This window comes from Dermochelys coriacea, chromosome 1 (genome assembly GCF_009764565.3).
Source record: "Dermochelys coriacea isolate rDerCor1 chromosome 1, rDerCor1.pri.v4, whole genome shotgun sequence".
Taxonomy (NCBI): Eukaryota; Metazoa; Chordata; order Testudines; family Dermochelyidae; genus Dermochelys; species Dermochelys coriacea.
Window position 1 is genome coordinate 235,380,986 of NC_050068.2, and position 26,357 is coordinate 235,407,342.

The 26,357-nt window shown below is 42.2% G+C and overlaps 1 protein-coding gene across 2 annotated transcripts in view; it reads left to right on the plus strand.

Annotated features, from left to right (window-relative positions):
• The first annotated feature begins 15,384 nt into the window (after window positions 1–15,384).
• The window catches only part of LOC119849945 (solute carrier organic anion transporter family member 1C1-like), a 37,453-nt gene continuing 26,480 nt past the window's right edge, over window positions 15,385–26,357 (plus strand). The window contains exons 1-6 of one of the 2 annotated variants that reach the window (XM_043516701.1): window positions 15,385–15,621; window positions 21,310–21,455; window positions 22,091–22,232; window positions 22,334–22,466; window positions 23,722–23,852; window positions 24,621–24,767. In XM_043516701.1, the coding sequence (XP_043372636.1) occupies window positions 21,345–21,455; window positions 22,091–22,232; window positions 22,334–22,466; window positions 23,722–23,852; window positions 24,621–24,767 (664 nt within the window). In that variant the 5' untranslated portion in view covers window positions 15,385–15,621; window positions 21,310–21,344. Of the gene's footprint in view, window positions 15,622–21,309; window positions 21,456–22,090; window positions 22,233–22,333; window positions 22,467–23,721; window positions 23,853–24,620; window positions 24,768–26,357 lie in introns of those variants that run through there. The other variant, XM_038387383.2, reaches the window with a different exon arrangement.

Below are 26,357 nucleotides of genomic sequence, written 5' to 3' on the forward strand. Positions count from 1 at the left end.
GAGCAGGAGACATACAATTCTCCCTCCAAGGAGTTCAGTCACAAATTTAATGGACACATTATTTTTTAACAAGCATCATCCACATGGAAGCATGTCCTCTGGAATGGTGGTCAAAGCATGAAGGGGCATATGAACGTTTAGCTTATTTGCATGTAAATACCTTGCAATGCCTGCTACAAAAGTGCCATGCAAACACCTGTTCTCACTTTCAGGTGACATTGTAAATAAGAAGCAGAGAGCAGTATCTTCCATCAATGTAACACACTTTTTTGTCTTAGTGGTTGGCAGAATAAGTAGTAGGACTGAGTGGACTTGTAGGCTCTAAAATTTTGTTTTGTTTTTGAGTGCAGCTATGTAACCAAAAATAATCTGGATTTGTAAGATACGCTTTCACGATAAAGAGACTGCACTACAGTACTTGTATGAGGTGAATTGAAAAATACTATTTCTTTTGTTTTTCGTTTTTACAGTGCATATATTTGTAATAAAAATAATAATATAAAGTGAGCACTGTGCACTTTGTATTCTGTAAAAAGAAAAGGAGGACTTGTGGCACCTTAGAGACTAACAATTTGTTTGAGCATAAGCTTTCGTGAGCTACAGCTCACTTCATCGGATGCATTCTGTGTTGTAATTGAAATCAATATTGAAACTGTAGAAAAACGTCCAAAACATTTAATACATTTCAGTTGGTATTCTATTGTTATAAGTGTGATTAATTTTTTTGAGTTAATCACATGAGTTAACTGCGATTAATTGACAACCCTAATAATTACACATAGCTGGTTCTCAGTTTCCTTCTTAAAAAAATCTAATAGAAGACAGACGGGAAAAAGGTGTGTGAATGGTATAAAAGAACTGAAACTCTCAATATTATAATTATATAGGAAATGTCAGAGGCTAGTGATCTGAGGATAGTACTGTGAACCAAAAACAGCTGAGGTTAAATCCTGGCTCCACTGAAGTCAGTGGGACTTTTGCCATGGAGTTCAATAGAGCCAGGATCTGTCCTGGAATTCTATATCCAGTTCTGTCACACACTTGCTTTGTGACTTTAGTCAAGTCATTTAACTCTCTGTGCCTCAATTTCCCAAGTTGTAGGTAATACTTATTTTCCCTGTTGTGAGGTGTCCCAGCCATGGTCAAGCTCCCCTTGCTGGACACTCACAGCTTGCTGTTTTTGGATGCCAGCACTGGATCTGTGTACTTCTGGCTTGCTGAGTCCAAGCAGAGTCCAAGCAATGCCTCTGGCTTTGGTTCTCTAGGCAAACACTCAGAGTACAGATTCTGCATTTAGCAGTCCTTTCTGAGAGCTGGGACTTTGTAGCCAACTGCTTAGGTCTTGAGACTAGTGCCAGCTCTCTGAGTAGTTTAAGCACACCATTCCCAGAGCTCCAATCTTGCGGGCAGTTTACAGTTTACCTCTTCAGGGACACAGTGCAAATAGGCACAGAGGTTACAGAAGGATTTCTAACACAATGACTTTTTTCTTTAGACGGCACAAAAGATCCATAGATTTAGGAAAATAAGACACACTTGCACATGAATCCCTGTCTTATTTCCTCACCATTCTTGAGATTTCTTTGGGATGTGGGTCGGTGTCCTTTCAGGGTCCAGGAGGTCCCCTCTGCTGGGCCATAATCCTGCAGTTCATGGTGTCTCCTTCAAATCATGGAGTCTCTCTGACCTCTGCAATCCGTTTTCTTCAGCTTTGGCTGATCCCACAGTCAACAGGTCCCCTCCCCCTCCTAAAGCCTGTCCCTTTGTTCCTCTCTGTCTCTCTTTGAGTCCCTCTGTATTTTTAAAAGGCTGTACCAACACCTCAGTCTCTTTGTTCTCCCTCTACGGAAATTCTGCTGCTCCTCTCCCCTCTCCCTGTAGACAAGTCATGTAGACTTCAGCCATCACATTGTTTTAAGGTGCTCTCATTTGAATGGGAAGTATTCATGTTATTGACTTTCCATTGTCCCTGGTCTGGAAGGGATGTGACACCAACCCTGATAGCATATGGCTGACTCAACATCCACTGAAGTATTCAATGATATAGCTGCTGCTGCTTCATCTCCTTATCCCATCAACCAGGATTGAGTTATTGTGCAAGTAACAGCCATCTACCTCTGTCTGAAGTGGCACTAAGGACCAGCTGTTTACCATCTTCTTTGATGCAATCCACCCAACACTTGCTCAGCTTTCCTCGGGGTCTCTTTCTTATCTCCCTTTCCTCCCCTGCTATCTTCACCAGGTCCCCTCCATTCATCCTCTGCATGTGTCCAAACCAGTGAAGTTGCTGTCTTTTAGGATATTGGGCTTCATTGCCTGTGCAGGTCACTGCTTTTTGTCTGACTCTTTGCTCTGACCGCTGCTCCCCCTGACCCTTTAGAGGTCAGTTCAGATGCTAGGTGCCAGAAATCCTATTGGCCAGTGACTGCCAGACTTAAGGCAAGTAAACTTCTGGTATAGACATGAAACACACTCCCACCAATAGCAGTAGTCCCTTGTGGAGACGCATACTGGCCAGTCTCACTCCTCATTATAACCAGTATCTATTACAGCCCTTTGATATCTTGCCATAAAAATATGAAAATTACTTGCACCGATATAGTCATCTTGTGCCAGAGACCATAGTGTGTTGGCTGAGGGCCTTTCCCCAGTTAGACTAAGCCCTGGTCTACACTAGGAGTTGAGGTTGAATTTAGCAGCGTTAAATCGATTTAACCCTGCACCCATCCACACGACGAAGCCCTTTTTTCGACTTAAAGGGCTCTTAAAATCTATTTCCTTACTCCATCCCTGACAAGGGGATTAGCGCTGAAATCGGCCTTGCTGGGTTGAATTTGGGGTACTGTGGACACAATTAGACGTATTGGCCTCCGGGAGCTATCCCAGAATGCTCCATTGTGACCACTCTGGACAGCACTCTCAACTTAGATGCACTGGCGAGGTAGACAGGAAAAGTCCCACGAACTTTTGAATTTCATTTTCCTGTTTGGCCAGCGTGGCAAGCTGCAGGTGAGTGCAGAGCTCATCAGCAGAGGTGACCATGATGGAGTCCCAGAATCGCAAATGAGCTCCAGCATGGACCGAATGGGAGGTACAGGATCTGATCACTGTATGGGGAGAGGAATCCGTGCTATCAGAACTCCGTTCCAGTTTTTGAAATGCCAAAACATTTGTGAAAATCTCCCAGGACATGAAGGACAGAGGCCATAACAGGGACCCGAAGCAATGCCGGATGAAACTTAAGGAGCTGAGGCAAGCCTACCAGAAAACCAGAGAGGCAAACGGCAGCTCTGGGTCAGAGCCCCAAACATGCCACTTCTATGATAAGCTGCATGCTATTTTAGGGGGTTCAGCCACCACTACCCCAGCTGTGTTGTTTGACTCCTTCAATGGAGATGGAGGCAACATGGAAGCAGGTTTTGGGGGCGAGGAAGATGATGATGAGGAGGTTGTAGATAGCTCACAGCAAACAAGCGGAGAAACCAGTTTTCCCGACAGCCAGGAACTGTTTCTCACCCTGGACCTGGAGCCAGTACCCCCCGAACCCACCCGGCGGAGAAGGGACCTCTGGTGAGTGTACCTTCTAAAATACTATACAAGGTTTAAAAGCCAGCATGTTTAATGATTAATTTGCCATGGCATTCGTGGCTCTCCTGGATATACTCCCAAAGCCTTTGCAAAAGGTTTCTGGGGAGGGCAGCCTTATTCCGTCCACCATGGTAGGACACTTTACCACTCCAGGCCAGTAGCACGTACTCGGGAATCATTGTAGAGCAAAGCATTGCAGTGTATGTTTGCTGGCATTCAAACAACATCCGTTCTTTATCTCTCTGTGTTATCCTCAGGAGAGTGACATCATTCATGATCACCTGGTTGAAATAGGGTGCTTTTCTTAAGGGGACATTCAGAGATGCCCGTTCCTGCTGGGCTGTTTGCCTGTGGCTGAACAGAAATTTCCCCGCTGTTAGCCATGGGGAGCAGGGAGAGGGGAGAGCTAGCCACGTGGTGGGGGGAGGCAAAATATGACCTTGGAACGAAAGCACATGTGCTATGTTTGTAATGTTAACAGCAAGGTTTACCGTGAAAGAGTGTACCCATTGTTCTATAAAATGTATCTTTTTAAATACCACTGTCCTTTTTTTTTCTCCACCAGCTGCATGTGTTTCAAGGATCACAGGATCTTCTCCTTCCCAGAGGCTAGTGAAGATTAGAAGGTGAAAAAAACGCACTCGTGATGAAATGTTCTCTGAGCTCATGCTGTCCTCCCACACTGACAGAGCACAGATGAATGCGTGGAGACAGACAATGTCAGAGTGCAGGAAAGCACAAAATGACCGGGAGGAGAGGTGGTGGGCTGAAGAGAGGGCTGAAACTGAAAGGTGGCAGCAGCATGATGAGAGGAGGCAGGATTCAATGCTGAGATTGCTGGAGGACCAAACTAATATGCTCCAGCATATCGCTGAGCTGCAGGAAAGGCAGCTGGAGCACAGACCGCCGCTACAGCCCCTGTGTAACCAACCACCCTCCTCCCCAAGTTCCATAGCCTCCTCACCCAGATGCCCAAGAACGTGGTGGGGGCGCCTCCGGCCACCCAGCCACTCCACCCCAGAGGATTGCCCAAGCAACAGAAGGTGGCATTCAATAAGTTTTAAACTTTTAAACTTTTAAACTTTTAAAGTGCTGTGTGGCCTTGTCCTTCCTTCCTCCACCACCCCTCCCGGTTCTTCTCTCCTCCACCACACCTCCTGGGCTACCTTGGCAGTTATCCTCCTATTTGTCTGAGAAATTAATAAAGAATGCATGAATGTGAAGCAACAATGACTTTATTGCCTCTGCAAGCGGTGATCGAAGGGAGGAGAGGAGGGTGGTTAGCTTACAGGGAGGTAGAGTAAACCAAGGGATGGGGGGGTTTCATCAAGGAGAAACAAACAGAACTTTCACACGGTAGCCTGGCCAGTCATGAAACTGGTTTTCAAAGCTTCTCTGATGTGCACCGTGCCCTCCTGTGCTCTTCTAACCGCCATGGTGTCTGGCTGCGTGTAACCAGTGGCCAGGCGATTTGCCTCAACCTCCCACCCTGCCATAAGCATCTCCCCCTTACTCTGACAGATATTGTGGAGCGCACAGCTAGCAGTAATAACAGTGGGAATATTGGTTTCGCTGAGGTCTAACCGAGTCAGTAAACTGCACCAGCGTGCTTTTAAATGTCCAAATGCACATTCTACCACCATTCTGCACTTGCTCAGCCTGTAGTTGAACAGCTCCTGACTACTGTCCAGGCTGCCTGCGTACGGCTTCATGAGCCATGGCATTGAGGGGTAGGCTTGGTCCCCAGGGATAACTATAGGCATTTCAACATCCCCAATGGTTATTTTCTGATCTGGGAATAAAGTCTCTTCCTGCAGCTTTTGAAACAGACCAGAGTTCCTGAAGATGCGAGCTTCATTTACCTTTTCAAGCCATCCCACGATGTTGGTGAAATGTCCCTTGTGATCCACCAGTGCTTGCAGCACTATTGAAAAGTATCCCTTGCGGTTTATGAACTCGCCGGCTTGGTGCTCCGGTGCCAAGATAGGGATATGGGTTCCGTCTATGGCCCCACCACATTTAGGGAATCCCATTGCAGCAAAGCTATCCACTATGACCTGCACATTTCCCAGGGTCACTACCCTTGATATCAGCAGATTTTTGATTGTGTTGGCTACTTGCATCACAGCACCCCCCACAGTAGATTTGCCCACTCTAAATTGATTCCCGACTGACCGGTAGCTGTCTGGTGTTGCAAGCTTCCACAGGGCTATTGCCACTCACTTCTCAATTGTGAGGGCTGCTCTCATCTTGGTATTCATGCTGTTCAGGGCAGGGGAAAGCAAGTCACAAAGTTCCATGAAAGTGCCCTTACACATGAAAAAGTTTCACAGCCACTGGGAAACGTCCCAGACCTGCAACACTATGTGGTCCCACCAGTCTGTGCTTGTTTCCCGGGCCCAGAACCGGCGTTCCACTGCATGAACCTGCCCCATTAGCACCATGATGCCCGCATTGCCAGGGCCTGTGCTTTGAGAGAAGTCTGTGTCCGTGTCCTCATCACTCCCGTCACCATGTTGATGTCACCTACTTGCCCTGTTTTGGTTTGCTAGGTTCTGGTGCTGCATATACTGCTGGATAATGTGCGTGGTATTTAATGTGCTCCTAATTGCCAAAGTGATCTGAGCGGGCTCCATGCTTGCTGTGGTATGGCGTCTGCACAGAAAAAAGGAACGATTGTCTGCCGTTGCTCAGAGGGAGGGAGGGGCAACTGATGACATGGCTTACAGATATTGGTTGGTTTACAGGGAATTAAAATCAACAAAGGGGGTGGCTTTACATCAAAGAGAAACAAAAACAACTGCCACACAGAATGGCCCCCTCAAGGATTGAACTCAGAACCCTAGGTTTAGCAGGCTAATGCTCAATCCACTAAGCTACCCCTCCCTCTGGCATTTCAGGCAGGACTGAATCTCCATTAAAATTTTCAAGGTGCCCCTGACAGACCTCACTAAAACGATTGTCGGCCATTGATTTCACGGAGGGAGGGAGGGAGAGGGGAGCAAATGAATACAAAAGAAATCTGGTCTATTTCTTGTTTTAATCCATTCCATTTATCTTTTACATCTTTGGCTGGCAGCATATGGTGCAGTAGGACTGGTTTCAAAGTAGCAGCCATGTTAGTCTGTATTCGCAAAAAGAAAAGGAGTACTTGTGGCACCTTAGAAACTAACAAATGTATTTGAGCATAACATTCAAAAACCATTTGGAGAACACTTCAATCTCTTTGGTCAATTGATTACAGACCTAAAAGTTGCAATTCTTCAACAAAAAACCGCCTCCAACGAGAGACTGCTGAATTGGAATTAATTTGTAAACTGGATACAATTAATTTAGGCTTGAATAGAGACTGGGAATGGATGGGTCATTACACAAAGTAAAACTCCCTCCACCCCCCCCCCGCATTCCTCAGGTGTTCTTGTCAACTGCTGGAAATAGCCCACCTTGATTATCACTACAAAAGGTTTTTCTCCCCTCCCCCCCCGCTCTCCTGCTGGTAAGAGCTCACCTTAAGTGATCACTCTCGTTACAGTGTGTATGGTAACACTCATTGTTTCATGTTCTCTATGTATATAAATCTCCCCACTGTATCTCTACTGAATGCATCTGATGAAGTGAGCTGTAGCTCACGAAAGCTTATGCTCAAATAAATTTGTTAGTCTCTAAGGTGCCACAAGTACTCCTTTTCTTTTTGTAGTAGGACTGCAAGCCATCCACATCTCCTTCTGCTCGGCAGAAGATGGTACAATAGGACTGCCTGCAGGACTAAAGAGAATGACCTGGTCAAGTCACTCCTAATTTAGTACCTGTGCCCATATCTGCCCAGGCGCACCTGATCGACCTTACCGAGGCGGCCAGGAGCACCTCAGACATGATGAGGATGGTTTTCAGGCCTATTACATCATCTGCTGCCACAAGGTAGTGGGTTGCTGCTGCTGTGTAGCAATGCTGTACCGAGTCTGACAGCACCCAGGAGACATACAGTGACAGTGAGCTGAGAGGGCTCCATGCTTGCCGTGCTATGGCGTCTGCACAGGTAACTCAGGAAAAAAGGCGTGAAACAATTGTCTGCCGTTGCTTTCACAGAGGGAGGAGGGAGGGAGGGAGGGCCTGATGACATGTACCCAGAACCACCCACGACAATGTTTTTTGCCCCATCAGGCATTGGGATCTCAACCCAGAATTCCAATGGGCAGCGGAGACTGCGGGAACTGTGGGATAGCTACCCACAGTGCAACACTCCGGAAGTCGACGCTAGCCTCAGTACTGTGAAAGCACTCCGCCAAGTTAATGCACTTAATGCACTTAGAACATTAGTTCTAAGTAGGCTGCCCACACATACCCTGAGCTTTCTGGTTATTTTAAAGGCACCAAATGACTGCTAATAAAACCTTAATAACATGTCACACCCTCATATGTCTGTATGTCCCATGTCTGTTACAGATAACTTTTTTTCTTAGTATTGTTTTTGGAGATTAAAAAAATTATTGAAACTATTTCTTGTATTTCTCCAACTGTAAAGCCAGGTGAATCAGATTTTCATTTGAGTTTATAGGTGTTCACTGGGATGACCTTGTGATATATCCAGCCTTCCAATAACACAGAGATTCATTCTGGCGTTTATTCTAATGTATTTCCAGTTTCTGGCTCCATTAATAATGCCTCCTCATAAAGTGTACCCAAACACCTTGGCTGGGATTTTCATAAGAGTCTAAGGCAGTGAGGTAGTGAACTATTGAAATTCAGTGGATTTTGGGTGCTTAAGTCCCAGCCTTAAGGAACAATCCAAATGATTCTGCATCATGGTGGAAGAGTCAGGTTTAGATACAGGGTAATATTTTCAAAAGCATGGTAGTCCCATTTTCAAAAAATGCCCTAGGCATTTAGGAGCCTAAGTCCTGTCGGCTTTCAATGGCATAACTTGGTTTCCTATGTGCCTACGTCACTCTTGAACATGGAATCTCAACTCCTATGTCAGTTAGGAGTGTTTGAAAATTTTAGCTATGAACTTATTCAATTTGGTAGCAGGCATGACAAAATTATATGCCAAATATGCTATAGTCCTTGACAATTTACAACTCCCCATGCTAGATCACATGTGTAAAGGGCTTTTATTAGTGCCTAGGGGAGCCAAGGCCCAGATCCTCAAATGTATTTAAGTGCCTAAATAGGCAAAAGTGCCTATTCTCCAAGCTGGAGGTCATGTATCACAATTATTACCTCCAAAGAGGGGTGTTTAGGAAATACAAAGGGAAAATGCCAGTGATGCAGGGCAGAAAGGTATGTAGTGTGGGTGGGGAGTTATTTAATTCTTCAAGGTTGGGCAGTGTGACAGGAAAGTCCTCATTTGGAGAACAGTGGGCCAAAAGCCCATTGTGGGTGTGGGGAAGGGGAAGAGATTGAGCTCAAAGACTATGTTTTATGTAAAATGTCTTGATCCCAATTGTGTGCATTTTTAACGACTGGCCTGTTTAACAGCGTTACCATTTAACTGGCTCCAAACAGACTTTGAAGCTAGACATCTCACAGAGATGAATGGTGAAGCAAAGCAGTACAGTTCATACTGTACTTTTCTGTTACTATTGTTTTGGGGCAGTTTTCTGGAAGGCTGGACAAATAGGCAACAGTAACTGCTAGCTGCAACATGAAGGTTCTTTGGAATGGAAAAACAACCTGTAGAAACTTTACTCAATAAATTAAATAAAAATCCTGGGGTTCCACAGAAAAAATCAAAAATTGCTAAGAGCGCCCAATAGAGCACGATCTGTGCTTCATTATTTTATTTGACATAGTTTGCCATGTCACATTGTATCATCATTCTCAAAACACCTCCTAAATAATCTGGCTCACAGGGAATTCGGCATCTTGCTCCTGCTACCTTATATTATAAAACCTGTACCCCCCACTGATGAGCAGTTATTTGTCTGGATACGCCCATTAAGAACTATATTAGACTTAGGTATTTTATTTATTTGTTATTTATTATAGGGCCTACTAAGGGCCAGTTGCAGGCAGTGGCAAAACCCACGCTGAGTTCAATAGGATTGTTAGCCCCAAATTTCTTTCCCTTTTTTACAATTATTTTTATTGGTTGCCATATAAAAGATTGGCCTCATAAAACCATTCTCCAGAAACTAGGAAAAATGGAAGGTCTAATTGGAAGGGGTTGTTACACTGGAGAAAAGTCTCAGGTGAATTAGAGCAGGGGTTCTCACCTTTTTTTTCATTTGTGGACCCTCTAAAAACTTTTGAATGAATGTGCAGACCCTTTGGAAATCTATTGTCTGTATAGATAGTTGAATTCTGCATGGTCAGTTTTCATCTAAGTCTTTCACAACCCCTTAGACATAGTCTGCGGACCTCTAGGGGTCCGTAGACCACAGGTTGAGAACCACTGAATTAGACTACCTTTTCTTGCCATATTTGCTAGTCGGAAATGGCTTGAGCAGTGAAGGGTGAACGTGAGTATGAGCTTTCCCTATTCAGAGATATTTGGGTCCATCTCACGCTTGTCCATACTCATCAGTGCAGATATTTGTATTTAGAGAAGGGCTTACTTCTTTCCAGCCCATCTTCTCTTCTTATTCAGTGATATCCTACTACTGAATTTGTGACATCAGACATTTCCATGGCAACAGACTGTGATACCATTACCAAAGATTATAACTTTACTAAAGGATTAGAGAGATGGAGAGTCTGGTACATGAGAAAGAACTCTTAGGTTTAAACATGGTTAGCTGAAATAATAGCAACAGGAGCTCTGAAAATGGCTAGCACATTGCATTTTGTACTCTGTGTATGTGTGTTTTAAGTTTTCTGCAGTATTGCAGGTTGAAGTATCTACGGGAACTAATTCATAACCACACAGAAAGCTCCTCCCTCCCCCAGAATATTTCAGGTGGAGCTGATGTCTTTGGACTATAACCAGTGTATTCATTCAGTCCTTTTTCATATTTCTGTCTTTTACTTGGTGTCCTGTCTTCACTATCTTCTTAAATGTTATAATACATAAAGTATGAGAAACTCCTTATCATTCATTTTTCTTTGAAAGCAGATTCAGACTAAATACTTCTGCAAAACACTGAAAAGATCTGCATTTGTTTTATTCTGCATGTCTTTGAAAGCAGATTTTCTCTCTCTCACTGGTTTTGCATTTAATACTTTTGTCCCCTACTTTCCCACCTTCTGCACAATAGGAGAAAACCACAAGAAAAGCTGTAATTGAGGCTCTCTGACAAACCAATGCTTTTCAAGAGCTACTTTGTACCCTTTGCCTGTATTTTCACAAAGCAGGGGAACATAAGGACTTTGAGTTCCTCATTCTTTACTATTCTTCTCACCCAGAGTGAAATCAAAAGTGTTTGATCATTGCTTAAGAAATGCGACCTGTTAATTTTGTCTTTTTAAGGGCTAAATTCTCTGCTAGTTAAAACTGGTTCCACTCCACTGAGACTCACATCAGTAATCCCAGTATAACCAGGGACCATTTTACATGAGTCTAGGGGAGCTGCACCAGTATACACTAGCAGACAACTTGTTCACATGGTTTTAGAATACAGCCCCATCGAGGTGAGATTAGGAACCAGCAGCCACTCCCGCTCTGGCATTCTACCTGAAGCCAACACATCTATAGAACCAGAACTTTCACTTAAAGTGGGATCAGCTAAGGAACACTCAAGACATGAAGAATGGGTCATCTGGCTAATACACTCAGTATCTTATCATCGTTCAGCTCAGCCACAGGCTCCTTCAGTAATGAGGAAATGCTCCTTCAGAAAAATAGCACCTTGGCAGTTTTAAGTCCGTTAAAAACATATTTATTTGATAGGATGTTCTCTGGTTATTCACACCCGGTCCAATTTCTAAGCAAGCTTCTGTGTATAGAGGAAACTAGGGAAACGTGGAGGTTTGTTTACCACATTAATATTGTGAAATCTGGCTGAGCATACAAGAATGAAGAGCGTTGTTCCTTCTTGCCCTGTACCTTGGGCAGTCATTTTCACCAGTGGGTATAAAGCACTACCATTCAGGTTTAGTGACACTTTACCTGCACACCTAGCAGAAAATCAGGTCAAAAGAAAATCAGGCCCAAAGAAAGTATCACCTCAGATACAGCCAAAGCTGAGTTATTTTACATCAGATTTTAGGGCAGTTCATAGTGTATTTTTTTAGAAACGTACTTCAGTAAAATGGGCTGTAATTTTTGTTACATTCTCACCTCAGTGTAGGTTACTATTGTTTAATATGACTTTTATGTACATATAGGCTACATCTACACTACAAGCTAGGGGGGTGATTCACCTGCTTGTGTACCTTACTTGTGCTAGCTCTCATCCAGCTAGCCTGAGTATGAATAGCAGTGTAGCCAGGGCAGCACAAGTAGCAGTGGCATGGCTGAGGTGTGTTAAAATAACAGAATCACAGGGTCAGAAGGGATGGCAAGGGTCGTCTACTCTAACCCCCTCCCAAGATGCAGGATTGATGTATCTAAACCATCCAAGACAAATAGCTATCCAGTCTCTTTTTGAAAACTTCCAGTGAATCTCCCTAGGCAGTCTGATCCATTGTCCTACTGTTCTTATCGTTAGGAAGTTTTTCCTGAGATTTAATCTAAATCTGCCATGCTGTAGTTTGAACCTATTGCCTCTTGTCCTGCCCTCGGTGGCAAGAAGAAACTTTTCTCCATCTTTTTTTTTCCCTTTCTTTTCTTTTTTTGAGCATATACCCACCCGTTTCAGGTGGGTTTGTACTTGCCAGGGCTCAGCTGTGACTCCGCTAGTGCTACCCATGCTGTTGTAAAAAGAAAAGGAGTACTTGTGGCACCTTAGAGACTAACAAATTTATTAGAGCATAAGCTTTCGTGAGCTACAGCTCACTTCATCGGATGCATTTGGTGGAAAAAACAGAGGAGAGATTTATATACACAGACACAGAGAACATGAAACAATGGGTTTATCATACACACTGTAAGGAGAGTGATCACTTAAGATAAGCCATCACCAGCAGCAGGGGGGGGAAAGGAGGAAAACCTTTCATGGTGACAAGCAAGGTAGGCTAATTCCAGCAGTTAACAAGAATATCAGAGGAACAGTGGGGGGGTGGGGTGGGAGGGAGAAATACCATGGGGAAATAGTTTTACTTTGTGTAATGACTCATCCATTCCCAGTCTCTATTCAAGCCTAAGTTAATTGTATCCAGTTTCCAAATTAATTCCAATTCAGCAGTCTCTCGTTGTAGCTACTCTACTATTTATCCTCACTCCAGTATGATGAGAGCTAGCATGACTATGTACGCACGAGAAAGGAAATTGCACTCCTAGCTCATAGTGTAGCCATAGAGGGAGATATTCTATGACACAAATAGGAATTAGACACCCAACTCCCAAAGCATTTTAAGGGCAATTAGGCATCTAACTAACTCCCCTTTCTGCCTTTGAAAGTGTCCCCCATAATGTTTTGCTTGTTTGTATGGGTATAACCTTTTCTTGTTTGTGTGAGCAGCAGGTCAACTTCTACGAAATAATTCAGTTGGAGAAATTAAGGCCTTCATTCAAGATACTTCAGTGTGTGTGTGTATCTTTAAGGACGTGAGAAATCCCACTGACTTCAATGGGACTACACAAATCCTTAAAATGATACATGTGCTTTAAGTACCTTGTTGAATTAAGACTAAGGCAACAAACCAACTTTTCTTGTGATAGCCACATTAATGGGTCCATTTAAATTAAATGTCCTTTTCGATATAAATGTTGTGTGGGGAATAATCCTCAGGGTGAATAATTTTTTGCTGCAGAAACAGAGCCCACCTGCTCTTCAAGGGAGCTAGGAATAGCTGTCAAACTACAATATTTATTTCTCCATATAAGATGGGTGTCCAGGGGGACTTGGCCTGCCCATCTGCTGGGCCTATTATTAAAAGACTAACAGTGACATGGTAATTAAAAGGAGTCTGAGTGCAATTTACAAGTTTTGCATATCTTCTTATACAGTGGCAAAAATGGAACCCAGTGTAAGTTAAATCACAGAGTAGAAATGACCAATTCACTCAATTCATCGAATCCAAGGCTAGAAGGGAGCATTGTGAACATCTAGTCTGTATAACACAGGCCAGAGCACTTCCCCAAAGTAATTCCTAGAGCAGATCTTTTAGAGGGAAAAAAAAAAACAATGATACCCTATCAAGCAAAGCAAATAATCAAATATCTTAAGTAAAACCACGATTTATAATATGTAGGCTATTACCAACCAAAACGCAGTTACAGCTGTGAACACGACTGAATAGATTATTTGCACTTACCTATGAAGATTCTGATAAGAGGGGTATTGAGATGCTTAAAATGCCTTTTAGGTTACAATTATGTTTATATTTCAGGATTAAAAAATAAACTATTTAATACATCACTGAGTCAAATTAACCACTAGCAAACCTCTCAGCTGGTGATGTCCAATGTGTGTGAAGAAGGCTGATTACGCTTAGCGTTCGAAGTGTCTGAGGAGATGTCTGCACTACAACTGGGAATGCGCTTCCCTGCACAGGTAGACAGATGTGCTAGTTTGAGTGGAGCTCGCCCGCTAAAAACAGCAGATTAACTTGGGGTAGCACAGGCAGCAGCTCGGGCTAGCTGCCCGAAAATGTGCCCGCCCGGACCCCTTGGCTACATACTCGGTGGCTAACCCAAGTTGCCACCTGTGCTACTCACAGGTATGCTGATATTGTTGGTGTGCTAGGCTAGCTCAAGCCCAACTAGCACGTCTGTCTACCCCTGCTACAAAGCACACTGTCCCAGCTGCCGTGTTTTAGAAGGGATATAGAAGTTATGGGATGGGAAAACTCCTTTTATTCTACATTTACAGCATATTTAAAAATCATGGTTTCTATATTGGAATTAAAATACATTTTTGTGGTTCAATTTTCTCTAGCTTCTGGCAAAAGTAAGCACCAGGCTGTTGCATGCCTTGTTAAAATTTTGTTTCGCTGATAGTTTCAGTAAGGGCTAGAATGACTTCCAGCTCAGTATCTGCATTTGCATGGCACACGCTTTCACTCAGAAGAAGAGTGCTGATAGCTGGTTCAAAGAATGTATGAGCTCTGCTGGATTAGAGAGCTGATGTTCTAAACAGGGCAGGTGTGTGGGGTTTTGTGTGTGAGAGAGCCATATTAGCTACACATAATGGGATCCATCCTTGTGTCTGGCTGAACTGCAACTAGGACAGGGCCTATTGGAGGACAAAGGGGGACCACCTTTGTGTTTCCTGCATCCCCAGTTTGGTCTCTGAAGTAAGTTAGAGCAGCCTCAGAGCTGCTCTAACACTCACTTAGGACTGTTATGCTAGCCAGTAACTTCCTGAGTATATCAATATTCCATCTATGCCCTTTTTTCCAGGCATAGTCCCTTTTCTTCAGCTTCCAATTAGGGCAACTTTACTGCCCCTTTGTGCCATGGGTGTGCCATGGGTGTGGCCCAAAGGGGATGTATCAGGGACCACGATCTCTCGATGTAAAGGGTTAGTTCAGTCCCGAGAGCTAATTCCGTCCTTAGCTTCTCCACTGAGACCCTCAGCAAGGGCATCAATTAATGCAAGTTGTAGTGTTTATAAAGTGATGTGGATACTTGTTTAGAAACTGAGCCTTTACCCTCAAGCTCCTTTCACCCAGGCCACCAAACAGCTCTCAGATTTGCAGTGTGTAAAGGTTCTTAGTCCAGCTTTAGCATTTACTCTGTAAAAAAAGTAATGGAGAAAACATGTTGTTGTTTTTTTTCTGGGAGAGGCTGGTACCAGCAGCGCTCTAGAAGGCAGAATACCAAATTAGTGACTCTGCAAGAAATCTGCCTGCTTTTGAAAAGCTGTTGCTTCAGCGGCTTTGGAAAAGTTTTGAAATCACAGTAAAAAAGAACACCGAAGTTTAGGAATGTTGCGGAGTATCCTCTACCTTTTAAAGAAGGCAGCCCCTCCTGCTGTGACCTTACACTGGCATCCTGCCCGAAAGCTCTTGAGCACTGAGAAGAAAGGGTCTGACACAGAAGTGACACAAGTAAGTTCTCTTTCTCACTCTCTTTCTTTCTCAGTTTCTCTCCCTTTGTTATTTTTTTAATGATTAAATGCTATCTATGGGGGTGGGAAAAACTACTTAACACTAAATAGCATTGGGTTTGTGTTTGTTGGTTTTGCTTAAACTTGGAAGAGACTGTTTAAATCCACAAAAGACAAAGGTACAGTATATCTATGTTGAAATATACTTTTTTAAAAAAGAACAATCATTGTGGACAGCTGGTGTTTTCACTGATTTATTTTAAAAAACTTGTTACATGAGTGATTCAATAGTTTCTCAGGATTCCTATTATTACAACTGCTCACTAAAAATATGACTGTCTCACTAGGAAGAGCAGGAAAATGCCTACAGAGAGTTTAATGTTTGTTATCATTTAAAGGTGAATCCTTAGTCTAGCAGTATAGCACTAAACATTTGGAGAAGAAAATCCGGTCATGCAATTTAAATGATATTTATCTAAAGGAGTCAGATATTGTACACAGTTAATCATCAGCAAAAGATAAGAGGGCACAAAGTTCATTTGCTTTAGAGGACTCCATTTTTCAGCTCAAGTCTCATTAAGACTAGAGTAGATTTGAACACACAATACATTATGATCTAAACTGTTAGGTTTCAGAGTAGCAGCCATGTTAGTCTGTATTTGCAAAAAGAAAAGGAGTACTTGTGGCACCTTAGAGACTAACAAATTTATTTGAGCATAAGCTTTCATGAGCCACAGCTCACTTCATTGGATGCATTCAGTGGAAAATACAGTGGGGATATTTATATACACACACAGAGAACATGAAACAATGGGTTTTATCATACACACTGTAAGGAGAGTGATCACTTAAGATGAGCTATTACCAGCAGGTGGGGGGAGAGAGGGAAGGAAGAAAACCTTTTGTGGTGATAATCAAGGTGGGCCATTTCCTGCAGTTGATAAGAAAGTCTGAGGAACAGTGGGGAGTGTGTGTGTGGGGGGGGAAATAACATGGGGAAATAGATTTACTTTGTGTAATGACCCATCCACTCCCAGTCTCTATTCAAGCCTAAGTTAATTGTATCCTGTTTGCAAATTAATTCCAATTCAGCAGTCTGTCCTTGGAGTCTGGTTTTGAAGTTTTTTTGTTGAAGAATAGCCACTCTCAGGTCTGTAATCGAGTGACCGGAGAGATTGAAGTGTTCTCCAACTGGTTTTTGAATGTTATAATTCTTGATGTCTGATTTGTGTCCATTTATTCTTTTACGTAGAGACTGTCCAGTTTGACCAATGTACATGGCAGAGGGGCATTGCTGGCACATGATGGCATATGTCACATTGGTAGATGCACAGGTGAACGAGCCTCTGATAGTGTGGCTGATGTGATTAGGCCCTATGATGGTGTCCCCTGAACAGATATGTGGACACAGTTGGCAACGGGCTTTGTTGCAAGGATAGGTTTCTGGGTTAGTGGTTCTGTTGTGTGGTGTGTGGTTGCTGGTGAGTATTTGCTTCAGGTTAGGGGGCTGTCTGTAAGCAAGGACTGGCCTGTCTCCCAAGATCTGTGAGAGTGATGGGTCGTCCTTCAGGATAGGTTGTAGATCCTTCATGATGTGTTGGAGAGGTTTTAGTTGGGGGCTGAAGTTGATGGCAAATCATGCCATTAATACTTCAACATGCCTGTCATATGCATGGATAGACATGGTCTTGGTTTAGGATAAGACTTCAGCATTTATACAAGGGAAGCAGAAAATTATATATGTGGGCAACCCTAGTGAGTTCTTTACCCATAAAATACATCCCCGTGTGCAGTGTCCATGATAAATGCTGTCATTCTTGCCCTTATTAAGCTAGAACTTCATTTCTTATCTTTCTTGGAGTTCTTATCCTCACTGGCATTACAATGTCCAGAATCACCTCCAGGATCCATGCAGAACCTTCTGTGCCCAATACTTCAGCTGATTCAGTCATGATGTGTGAGTGTGTTGGAATGTTGAGCTCCTTTCTGGAAATGTCCCTGATTTTCCCTTACACTATCCTGATATATATGCTAATGAGTCTTTTCCGTATGACAATGAGGTGCTGGCGGGTACAGCAGGCAGGCAGGGGCACTTTCAGGTAATTTGCATTTTGAAAATTCCTCTCTCTGTGGACCTGGTCTTCCCCAAGTGCCTTTTGCCGTGCAGAATCCTGGCCCCCTCCAAATCACAGACTTCCATTCTTCGTAGTTATCATTGTGCCTGTCTCGTATATCTGGAAATAGGTAGTTTTCACAACCGAAATGAGACAGACGGCATACCCATTTCAGCAGCTGCATGATCAAATTCTTTGCAGTTGGGTACTTCCCACTGATGACTGAAATGCAAGGGGCTGTGACTGCAGCTGCCCAAGAATACTAGCATAGTCCTCATGTACTGTGTTAGATATTGACAGGTTTCAGAGTAGCAGCCGTGTTAGTCTGTATTTGCAAAAAGAAAAGGAGTACTTGTGGCACCTTAGAGACTAACAAATTTATTAGAGCATAAGCTTTCGTGAGCTACAGCTCACTTCATGAAGTGAGCTGTAGTTCACGAAAGCTTATGCTCTAATAAATTTGTTAGTCTCTAAGGTGCCACAAGTACTCCTTTTCTTTTTGTGTTAGATATGCGCTGATTATCCTCCTGATTGTTGCCCAGATTGGGATGCATGGCAAGCTTGTGATGGATCCAGGCTGACAGAGCAGCTAATCTGTAAATGGCATTATAATCATAATACTTAGCACTTACATAGTGTATTTCAGTCTTAGATTTTCAAATTACTTTTCAAATGAGGTTAGTAGGATTATCCTCTTTCGGGGACACTGAGGCATAGAGAAGGGAAACATGACTTGTCTAAGGTCACCCAACAGGCCAGTGCCAGAAATAGCACCCAGGTACCCGTCCAGTGCTCTGTCCACTATCCCACACTGCCTCACCCCTGTGAAGTCTGCCTACAGCAAAGTCTGAAAGTTCCACATGACATTATGTATCCAAAACTAAGCACTGAATTTCCTTACTCTGCCTACAATAGGCCACCTTTGAAAAGTCCCCCCAATGAGAATGTAGTATCTCTGAAATCAGACCCTTGATCTGTGTATACTTAAGATACAGAAGATGGATAAAAGTGTTATGGGCCAAATGCTCTACTGGTACAAATTAGCACCGTTCAAATGACTTCAGTGGTGTTGCACCAACTGGTTTCAGCAAAGAATTTGTCCCTAAACTCTGGTTTCAGAGTAGCAGCCATGTTAGCGTGTATTCGCAAAAAGAAAAGGAGTACTTGTGGCACCTTAGAGACTAACAAATTTATTTGAGCATAAGCTTTCGTGAGCTACAGCTCACTGCATCCGATGAAGTGAGCTGAAGCTCACGAAAGCTTATGCTCAAATAAATTTGTTAGTCTCTAAGGTGCCACAAGTACTCCTTTTCTTTTTTCCCTAAACTCTGTTACTTGTTAAAATCCTCATCAGACCCTATGATTCTAAGAGTTTGGGTCAGCATTGCCTTTCAGGTTCACTGTAGTTTCCCCTGATTGGGTAGCTCAGACCATCCCTTTTGGTGAAGAGCACCGTTCTGTCTGAGTCTTTAAAAAAAAGATTTTACAGCAACATTAAAATAGGCTTCCAGGTATTAGCCTCACATGAAACATATTGTGAAAAATACTCCTTGAATAGCAGGGTGCTCTTTTTCAATCTAGCTTAAGCATCTTTCACTATGTATCTTATTACAGAGATGTCATTCCCCCTTGTTTTGTTGTCTCCTTTCCACCTCTGCCATCGTTTATAATTATCTGTCTAATTTTGGGCCTGATCCTGCAAACACTTATGCCGGTGAGTATTTTACTCACACAGAAAGTGCTACTGAAGTTAATAGAATAGCATTCATCCTGTGCAGACATTTTTGCAAGATAATGCCTTTAATCTGTATATACTACAGCTGTGCTGAAGATAAAAGTTCCATTTATGAAGGACTTTCAGATTTTGAAATTTGGCTATTTTCCGAACTGAAAATTTTCAAATTCTCTGCAAAAGAAAATTCCCCCCACCCTGGTTCCCCAAAAGTTTTGGATCAATTGAAACATTTCTTTTCAACAAAATCAAAATGTTTTGTTTCAGTTTTGTTGGTTTTTATATTTTATTATATCACAATACATAAAATAATATAATTTTTTTTAAAGAAAACTAATATAAAAATCGAAACATTTTGTTGACATGGTTAGATCTTTTTTTCGGTCTTCTTCCCAAATTGAAGTATTTTGATTTCAATGGAATTTCATATTTCAACAGAATATGGTTAGAAGTTTCTCTGAACAGCTCTATAAACATTTTGTGGCAGGGTTGTGGCATCTTATTTGTCTGTAAAGCACCATGCATGCTTTTAATAATAGAATCATAGAACTTTAGGACTGCAAGGGACCTCAAGAGGTCATCAAGTCCAGTCCCCTGCACTAACAGCAGGACTAAGTATTATCTAGACCAGGGATAGGCAACCTTTGGCCTGTGGCCCGCCAGGGAAAGCCACTGGCAGGCCGGAACGGTTTGTTTACCTGCAGTGTCTGCAGGTTTGGCCGATCGCAGCTCTCACTGGCTGCGGGAAACGGGAAACGGGGGCTGCGGGAAACAGCACGGGCCAAGGGATGTACTGGCCACCACTTCCCGTAGCCCCCATTGGCCGGGAATGGCGAACTGCAGCCAGTGGGAGCTGCGATTGGTGAACTTGTAGATGCTGCAGGTAAACAAACCATCCCGGCCGGCCAGTGACTTTCCCTGGTAGGCCGCAGGCCAAAGGTTGCTGATCCCTGCCCTAGACCATCCCTGACAGGTGTTTGTCTAACCTGCTCTTAAAAATCTCCAATGACGGAGATTCCACAACCTCACTAGGCAATTTATTCCAGTGCTTAACTAACCTGCCAGTTAGGACATTTTTCCTAATGTCCAATCTAAACCTCCCTTGCTGCAATTTAAGCCCATTGCTTCTTGTCCTATTCTAAGACGCTAACGAGAACAATTTACCTCCCTCCTCCTTGTAACAATCTTTCATGAACTTTAAAACTGTCTGCATGTCCCCTCTCAGTCTTCTCTTTTCCAGACTAAACAAACCCAATTTTTTCAATCTTCCCCCATAGGTCATGTTTTCTAGATCTTTAATCATTGTTGTTGTTCTTTTCTGGACTTTCTCCAATTTGTTCATATCTTTCCTGAAATGTGACACCCAGAACTGGGCACAATACTCCAGCGCAGAGGAGAGTGGAAGAATTACTTCTTGTGTCTTGCCTACAACACTTCTTCTAATACATCTCAAAAAAGATGTTTGGGGTTTTTTTCAACAGTTGACTCATATTTAACTTGTGATCCACAGTGACCCCCAGATCTCTTTTTGCAGTACTCCTTCCTAGGCAGTCATTTCCCATTTTGTATGTGTGCAACTGATTGTTCTTTCCGAAGTGGAGTACTTTGCATCTGTACTTATTGAATTTCATCCTATTTACTTCAGACCATTTCTCCAGTTTGTCCAGATCATTTTGAATTTTAATCCCATCCTCCAAAGCATTTGCAACCCCTCCCAGTTTTGTATCATCCGCAAACTTTATAAGTGTACTCTCTATTTCATTATCTAAATCATTGATGAAGATATTGAACAGATATTATATGATTACCATATAAATAATAACTCACTAATTTTTCCAAACAGGAAGACTTATATATTCAATCTAGAAGAGCAATACCATGGAAACAAGAATGATTCCCGACCAATCTAAAGACAATCCACCTTTCCTGGACAGAAGTATTGGGCCACTTCCTGTCAAGATAATGTATCCTTATTTTTCTAAGTTAAAGGTATAAAGACCACAGCTCAACCTTTAATTTCCTAAAAAAGCGTTGAAAACTGTATTTTGATGTTTTATGAATATTCACTGGGTTCAGTGTGCTAGTACGTCACTATTTATTAAAGTTCTGGAAATGTTACTGCTTTATAGTCTGAGCCCAAGCCCAGTTAAGTCAATGGAAGTTTTCAGTGGGCTTTGGATCAGGCTGAATCTTGGAAATGGATGCATTAGAAATATACAGAGTGGTAATAATAACAGTAACTATGGCTACATTTATTATTAATTATTAATTAATTATTATTATTATTATATTTAAATAGCTTTACACAGGAAACCCTTGCCAGGAAAGGCAACAGCAAAGACTAAAATGTAGGCAGGGAGTGCATTCCCCACTGTGGCTAGCAGCCCTTCTCAGATAGCACATAGAAACAGTGGGAGCTGAAGCTCAACATATTTTGATGCAAAGTATGAGAGTTTGGAGGCCAGCCTAATTATGAAGTAAAATCCGTTAACTGAAGGAAAACCACTGAAAGGAGGTTTTACCCAAACAACACATCCAATATCTGTATTTCGTTGCCAATCCCCTGAGCCATCCAATCGCTGAGAAAAGATGGTTCTTAACCAACTCAATTTCCTTTTCTTCAGATATTTCTTGGGGCATTAGCATTCTCCTTTTTTGCCAAAGGATTTTCTGGAAGCTACATGAAGAGTATGTCAACTCAAATTGAAAGGAGATTTGAAATTTCATCGTCAGTTGTCGGCATCATTGATGGCAGCTTTGAGATAGGTATGTATCTTTCCCTTTGGAAGTAAAAAGGATGAGCATTTTAATGGACAATTTGTTTAAAAGCAGCTATTCTCATAGGAGCTTTGCTTATATCTCTTCAGGTAACTTAATGGTGATGATACTGGTGAGCTATCTTGGGTCAAAGATTCACCGACCCAAAGTAATTGGTGCTGGATGTCTCATCATGTCATTTGGAACATTTTTATCAGTGATGCCTCATTTCCTAATGGGACGGTAAATATGGCTGATTATTATATTATGCACCATTTAGACTCCAACTTCTGAAGCAGTTTTTCTTCAGTACACTTGATATAAAAGCTGAAGAACTGGTTTGAAAAATTAAAGTTTCCCCCAAAGATTGGATGATTTCATTAGCACTGTAGGGCATGATATTTTAGCATTCATTGACTCTCTGACTTACTGAAGGTCCTATTCTGAGCCTACCTGGTTCTGTGGTACGGGGGCAGCCAGAGCTCCATGTTCAGAGAATGTTACTTGGATCTAGAACTAGCCAACAGATCCTGATGGAACAGTCTTCTTTTTCAATGGTCACTATAAACAGCTGCCAGAAAGCACTAATTTCTGGGTGCTGTATGAGGCACTGCCCCTTTCCCATCCCCACAACTGCCATATATGACAACCAGGGCACTGAAGGAATGACATCATGGAAGACAGTGCCTCCCCACCATGCCAATGGGAGAGGCTTGTTTCTTCCCAGATCAGGGCTAGCCAGGGAGGAACTGCCCTAAAAGAAAGATTGAGTAGGGATACTGAGTGGGGCTATGTGGACCAAAGAGCAGAAAACGCCCCAATCTCTACTTTGCTTGTGGAATTGTAGAGGGCCAGCAGTCTCTGAGAATTGTATGGCACTGCCCAGTGAGGGGTATATTCATTTAATCCATTCTCTCAATAGAGCTTTGAAAGATAAACCTTTTCCCATAATGCAACTGTAATATCCAGAGGGAGGGTGGCAGCGAGCCATGGACCATATTGCCTTTCATCACATTAGTAGAGGCTGCCACTATACTATACTAAATCCCAGATGCTGTAAAAAATAACAATGTGGCTGTCAGTATGTGGAAACACTACTGAACACCAACAACATCAGGTTGTCCCTTCTTTACTCCTCTGAATGAAGTCTCTAGATAAAAACATAAGCTATTTGAATGTGCAGCCAAGCCAGACACTGAGTGGTCACAACTGAATTTAAAATTCCTGTAGCCAGGGTTGACTTAAGGGATGTGCAACCATTAATAGCTCTCTTAGCCAGGGGACAGCATTATAGTCCCATATAAAGGTGCATCAACAGATATCAATTCTCTTTGGAGAACCACTAAGCTGTGGACGCACCCAAGCCATAGCTATTTGTCTATCAACTCTGCCTTCATATAATAGACAAAGTAATTCCATGAGCACCAAGTTTATGTACAATTTTCATAAAAAATAAGTCATTTATATTTCAGCTACATCTTACACCATTATTTTCCAGTTATAATTATGAAAGAATACCACTTACTGAGGACAACTCTTCTACAAGTTTATCAGCATGCTCTCTAGCATTACCTTTACATCGTCCGACTTTAGATGCTATAGAAATGACTAGAGAGCTGAAAAATTCTGGTAAGCAAAAGCTCTGTGATTGGACTCAGTCTTGGTTAACATCATTTTATATATTCTCTTTTTATTGGAAAGTATAATATTAAAACCACTAAGAGGAAGCATGTTCTCCAATCATCCCTCCCCTCCATCCCATCCCCCAAATTTAATGGAAGCCATGTATATATATTGAGGAGAAAACAGAAAGAGCTAAGTGTAGAACTCCTATTATCCAAATTAGAATCTCTTCTTATTTACATACACATTCAACCTTATATAATTCCACTAATGTATGAGGCAGAATATCCAAAGAAAACATATCCATTGTCCTGATTAAGCAAAGCACTTAAATAGGTGCTTAAAGTTAAACACGTACTTAAGTGCCTCAACTTCAGTGAGAAGACCTGTCTGAGTAAATGCTCACCAATGTGAGTAAGTATTGCACAGTCAGGCCTGTTATTGGGATATCCTGCTTGCAAGATTACTGCTCCCCCCGACATTTTTGTGGCCAGCAAAATGTCATCCCCTTGCAATCTAATGACATTTTTCATTGTATCACTGGATCCTGTCAAAATATTATGATATTGCAACAGAACACCTAAGATTTTCTCTTGAATGGCTGGCATAAAATGGACCTCAAGGAGGTATAGCAGATTGAGAAGAAAACAGACTAACTAAATCTATTATCGGTGTTTTTCTCCACATTGTTCAAAAGGCACCATTTCAATTCCATTGCAAATAAGTTCTTCTGAAAGCTCTCTTTCCAAAAATGTAAATATTTATTGCCTACAGGATGTGAAAAAGCAGCAAGCTCCTATCTGTGGATCTTTGTACTGATGGGAAACCTTTTACGTGGAATTGGTGAAGCACCTATTATGCCACTGGGGGTGTCATATGTTGATGATTTTGCCAAAGAAGAAAACTCAGCATTTTACATAGGTAATAAATTAATGTACAATATCAACTCCCAGATCAATCTTTTAAACATTTCTGCATCAAAACTAGAACAACACCAGTGTTCATTTGACAATATTCTGCATTCTTTCCTCACCTTACAACAGTAAGAGTGGAATGCTGAGCAAGTTCCATGCTTATCTTTGGAAAAGAGTTCCAAACAGCACCTTTTCCGTCCCCTAAGGGTGTCTTGCAACATGGATCAGTTTGTTGGCTGACGGAACAAGTGGAGCATAGTCAAAAACTTACCCTGAGAGTAGTACATGGGGGCCATGAAGAGCTGTGAGTGGCTCTAGACCCACAGACTGTCATTGCTTTAGAGAACAAATTCTTCCTAAGCACCCTTCTCCAAATAACTCACTTTAATAATAATACTTTAAACATTTTATTAAAAGCTTTCAGAAAGATTGCAGCTGGCACTTGAGTTTTGTCACCTAGCACAGCTGATGTAAAGTCACCAGTGTCAGGGAGGGACATATTCAACCAGCTGCGAGGATGTCATTTCCAATCAATGGGCATTTCTTTGGAAGCAGAATCCATTGTTGACCAGGGGAGAAAGAGTCCCAACTGTCCTAGCTCATTCATAACCAGTTTAGTACCTTGAACTACTATACCAAACCCATAATCTGTGTAATTGATGCATGGCTAAGCAATTGCCCAGAATAAATTTGATGGCACATAAACTGGCCATGGAAATATCAATATAATATACTAATCTCAGGAAGAACTTGATAGATGATACTGCACCTAAAGCCACTGAAAACAGTCTTCACTTGGGGATGAGGAAAGAAAAATTTTAGATAGAAAGATGTGGAATATACAAAATAGGACTGTACAAAAAACACTAATTCCCTACCTCAGTTTATCAAGATATTCATGATCACCTCAGAACTTTCTAATTAGGACTGGTCCAAAAGTCACACTACAGTCACTCAGCCACAGGGAAGCACCATGGTGCATCGGGGAAATGTAGGAGCAGGTCTCTTAGGGGCATATGGGACCTGCAACTACAATACCCTTGATACCCTCTGGCAGTTCAGACAGACTCAGAAACTAACATTGACTCAACCTGAAACTAAACATTTTCTTTTGGGTCAATAAACTGAAACAAAATTTTTGATTTTGGAATCCTGAAAGGTTTCATTTCAACATTTCTGAGTTGAAAATTTTCATAACTTTTCATTCCATTAAAATTTTTGATACTTTTACATTTCATCCCAATTTGGAATTAAACCAAACACTGAATAATTGGATTTTCTCCAGGATGTAAATTCCACTTATTGATCATCTCTCATTGCAATACTCTTCTGCATATCTGATGAGCAGGACCCATTCATGCCATATTAGTGCCTAATAATTATCGTCCTGTAATGGAAAAATTCCACTCAAGGCTATTGTGGAATTTTGACCACAAATCTGTGTGTGCGACCTTGGTCAACTAATTTCACTGCCGAGTGCTCACATTTCCACTTGCCCTCCTTTGTCTGGCTAGTCTACTTTCGGGCAGGTCTACACTATGGGGGAAAGTTGATCTAAGCTACACAATTTGAGTTACATTAGTAGCATAACTCAAGT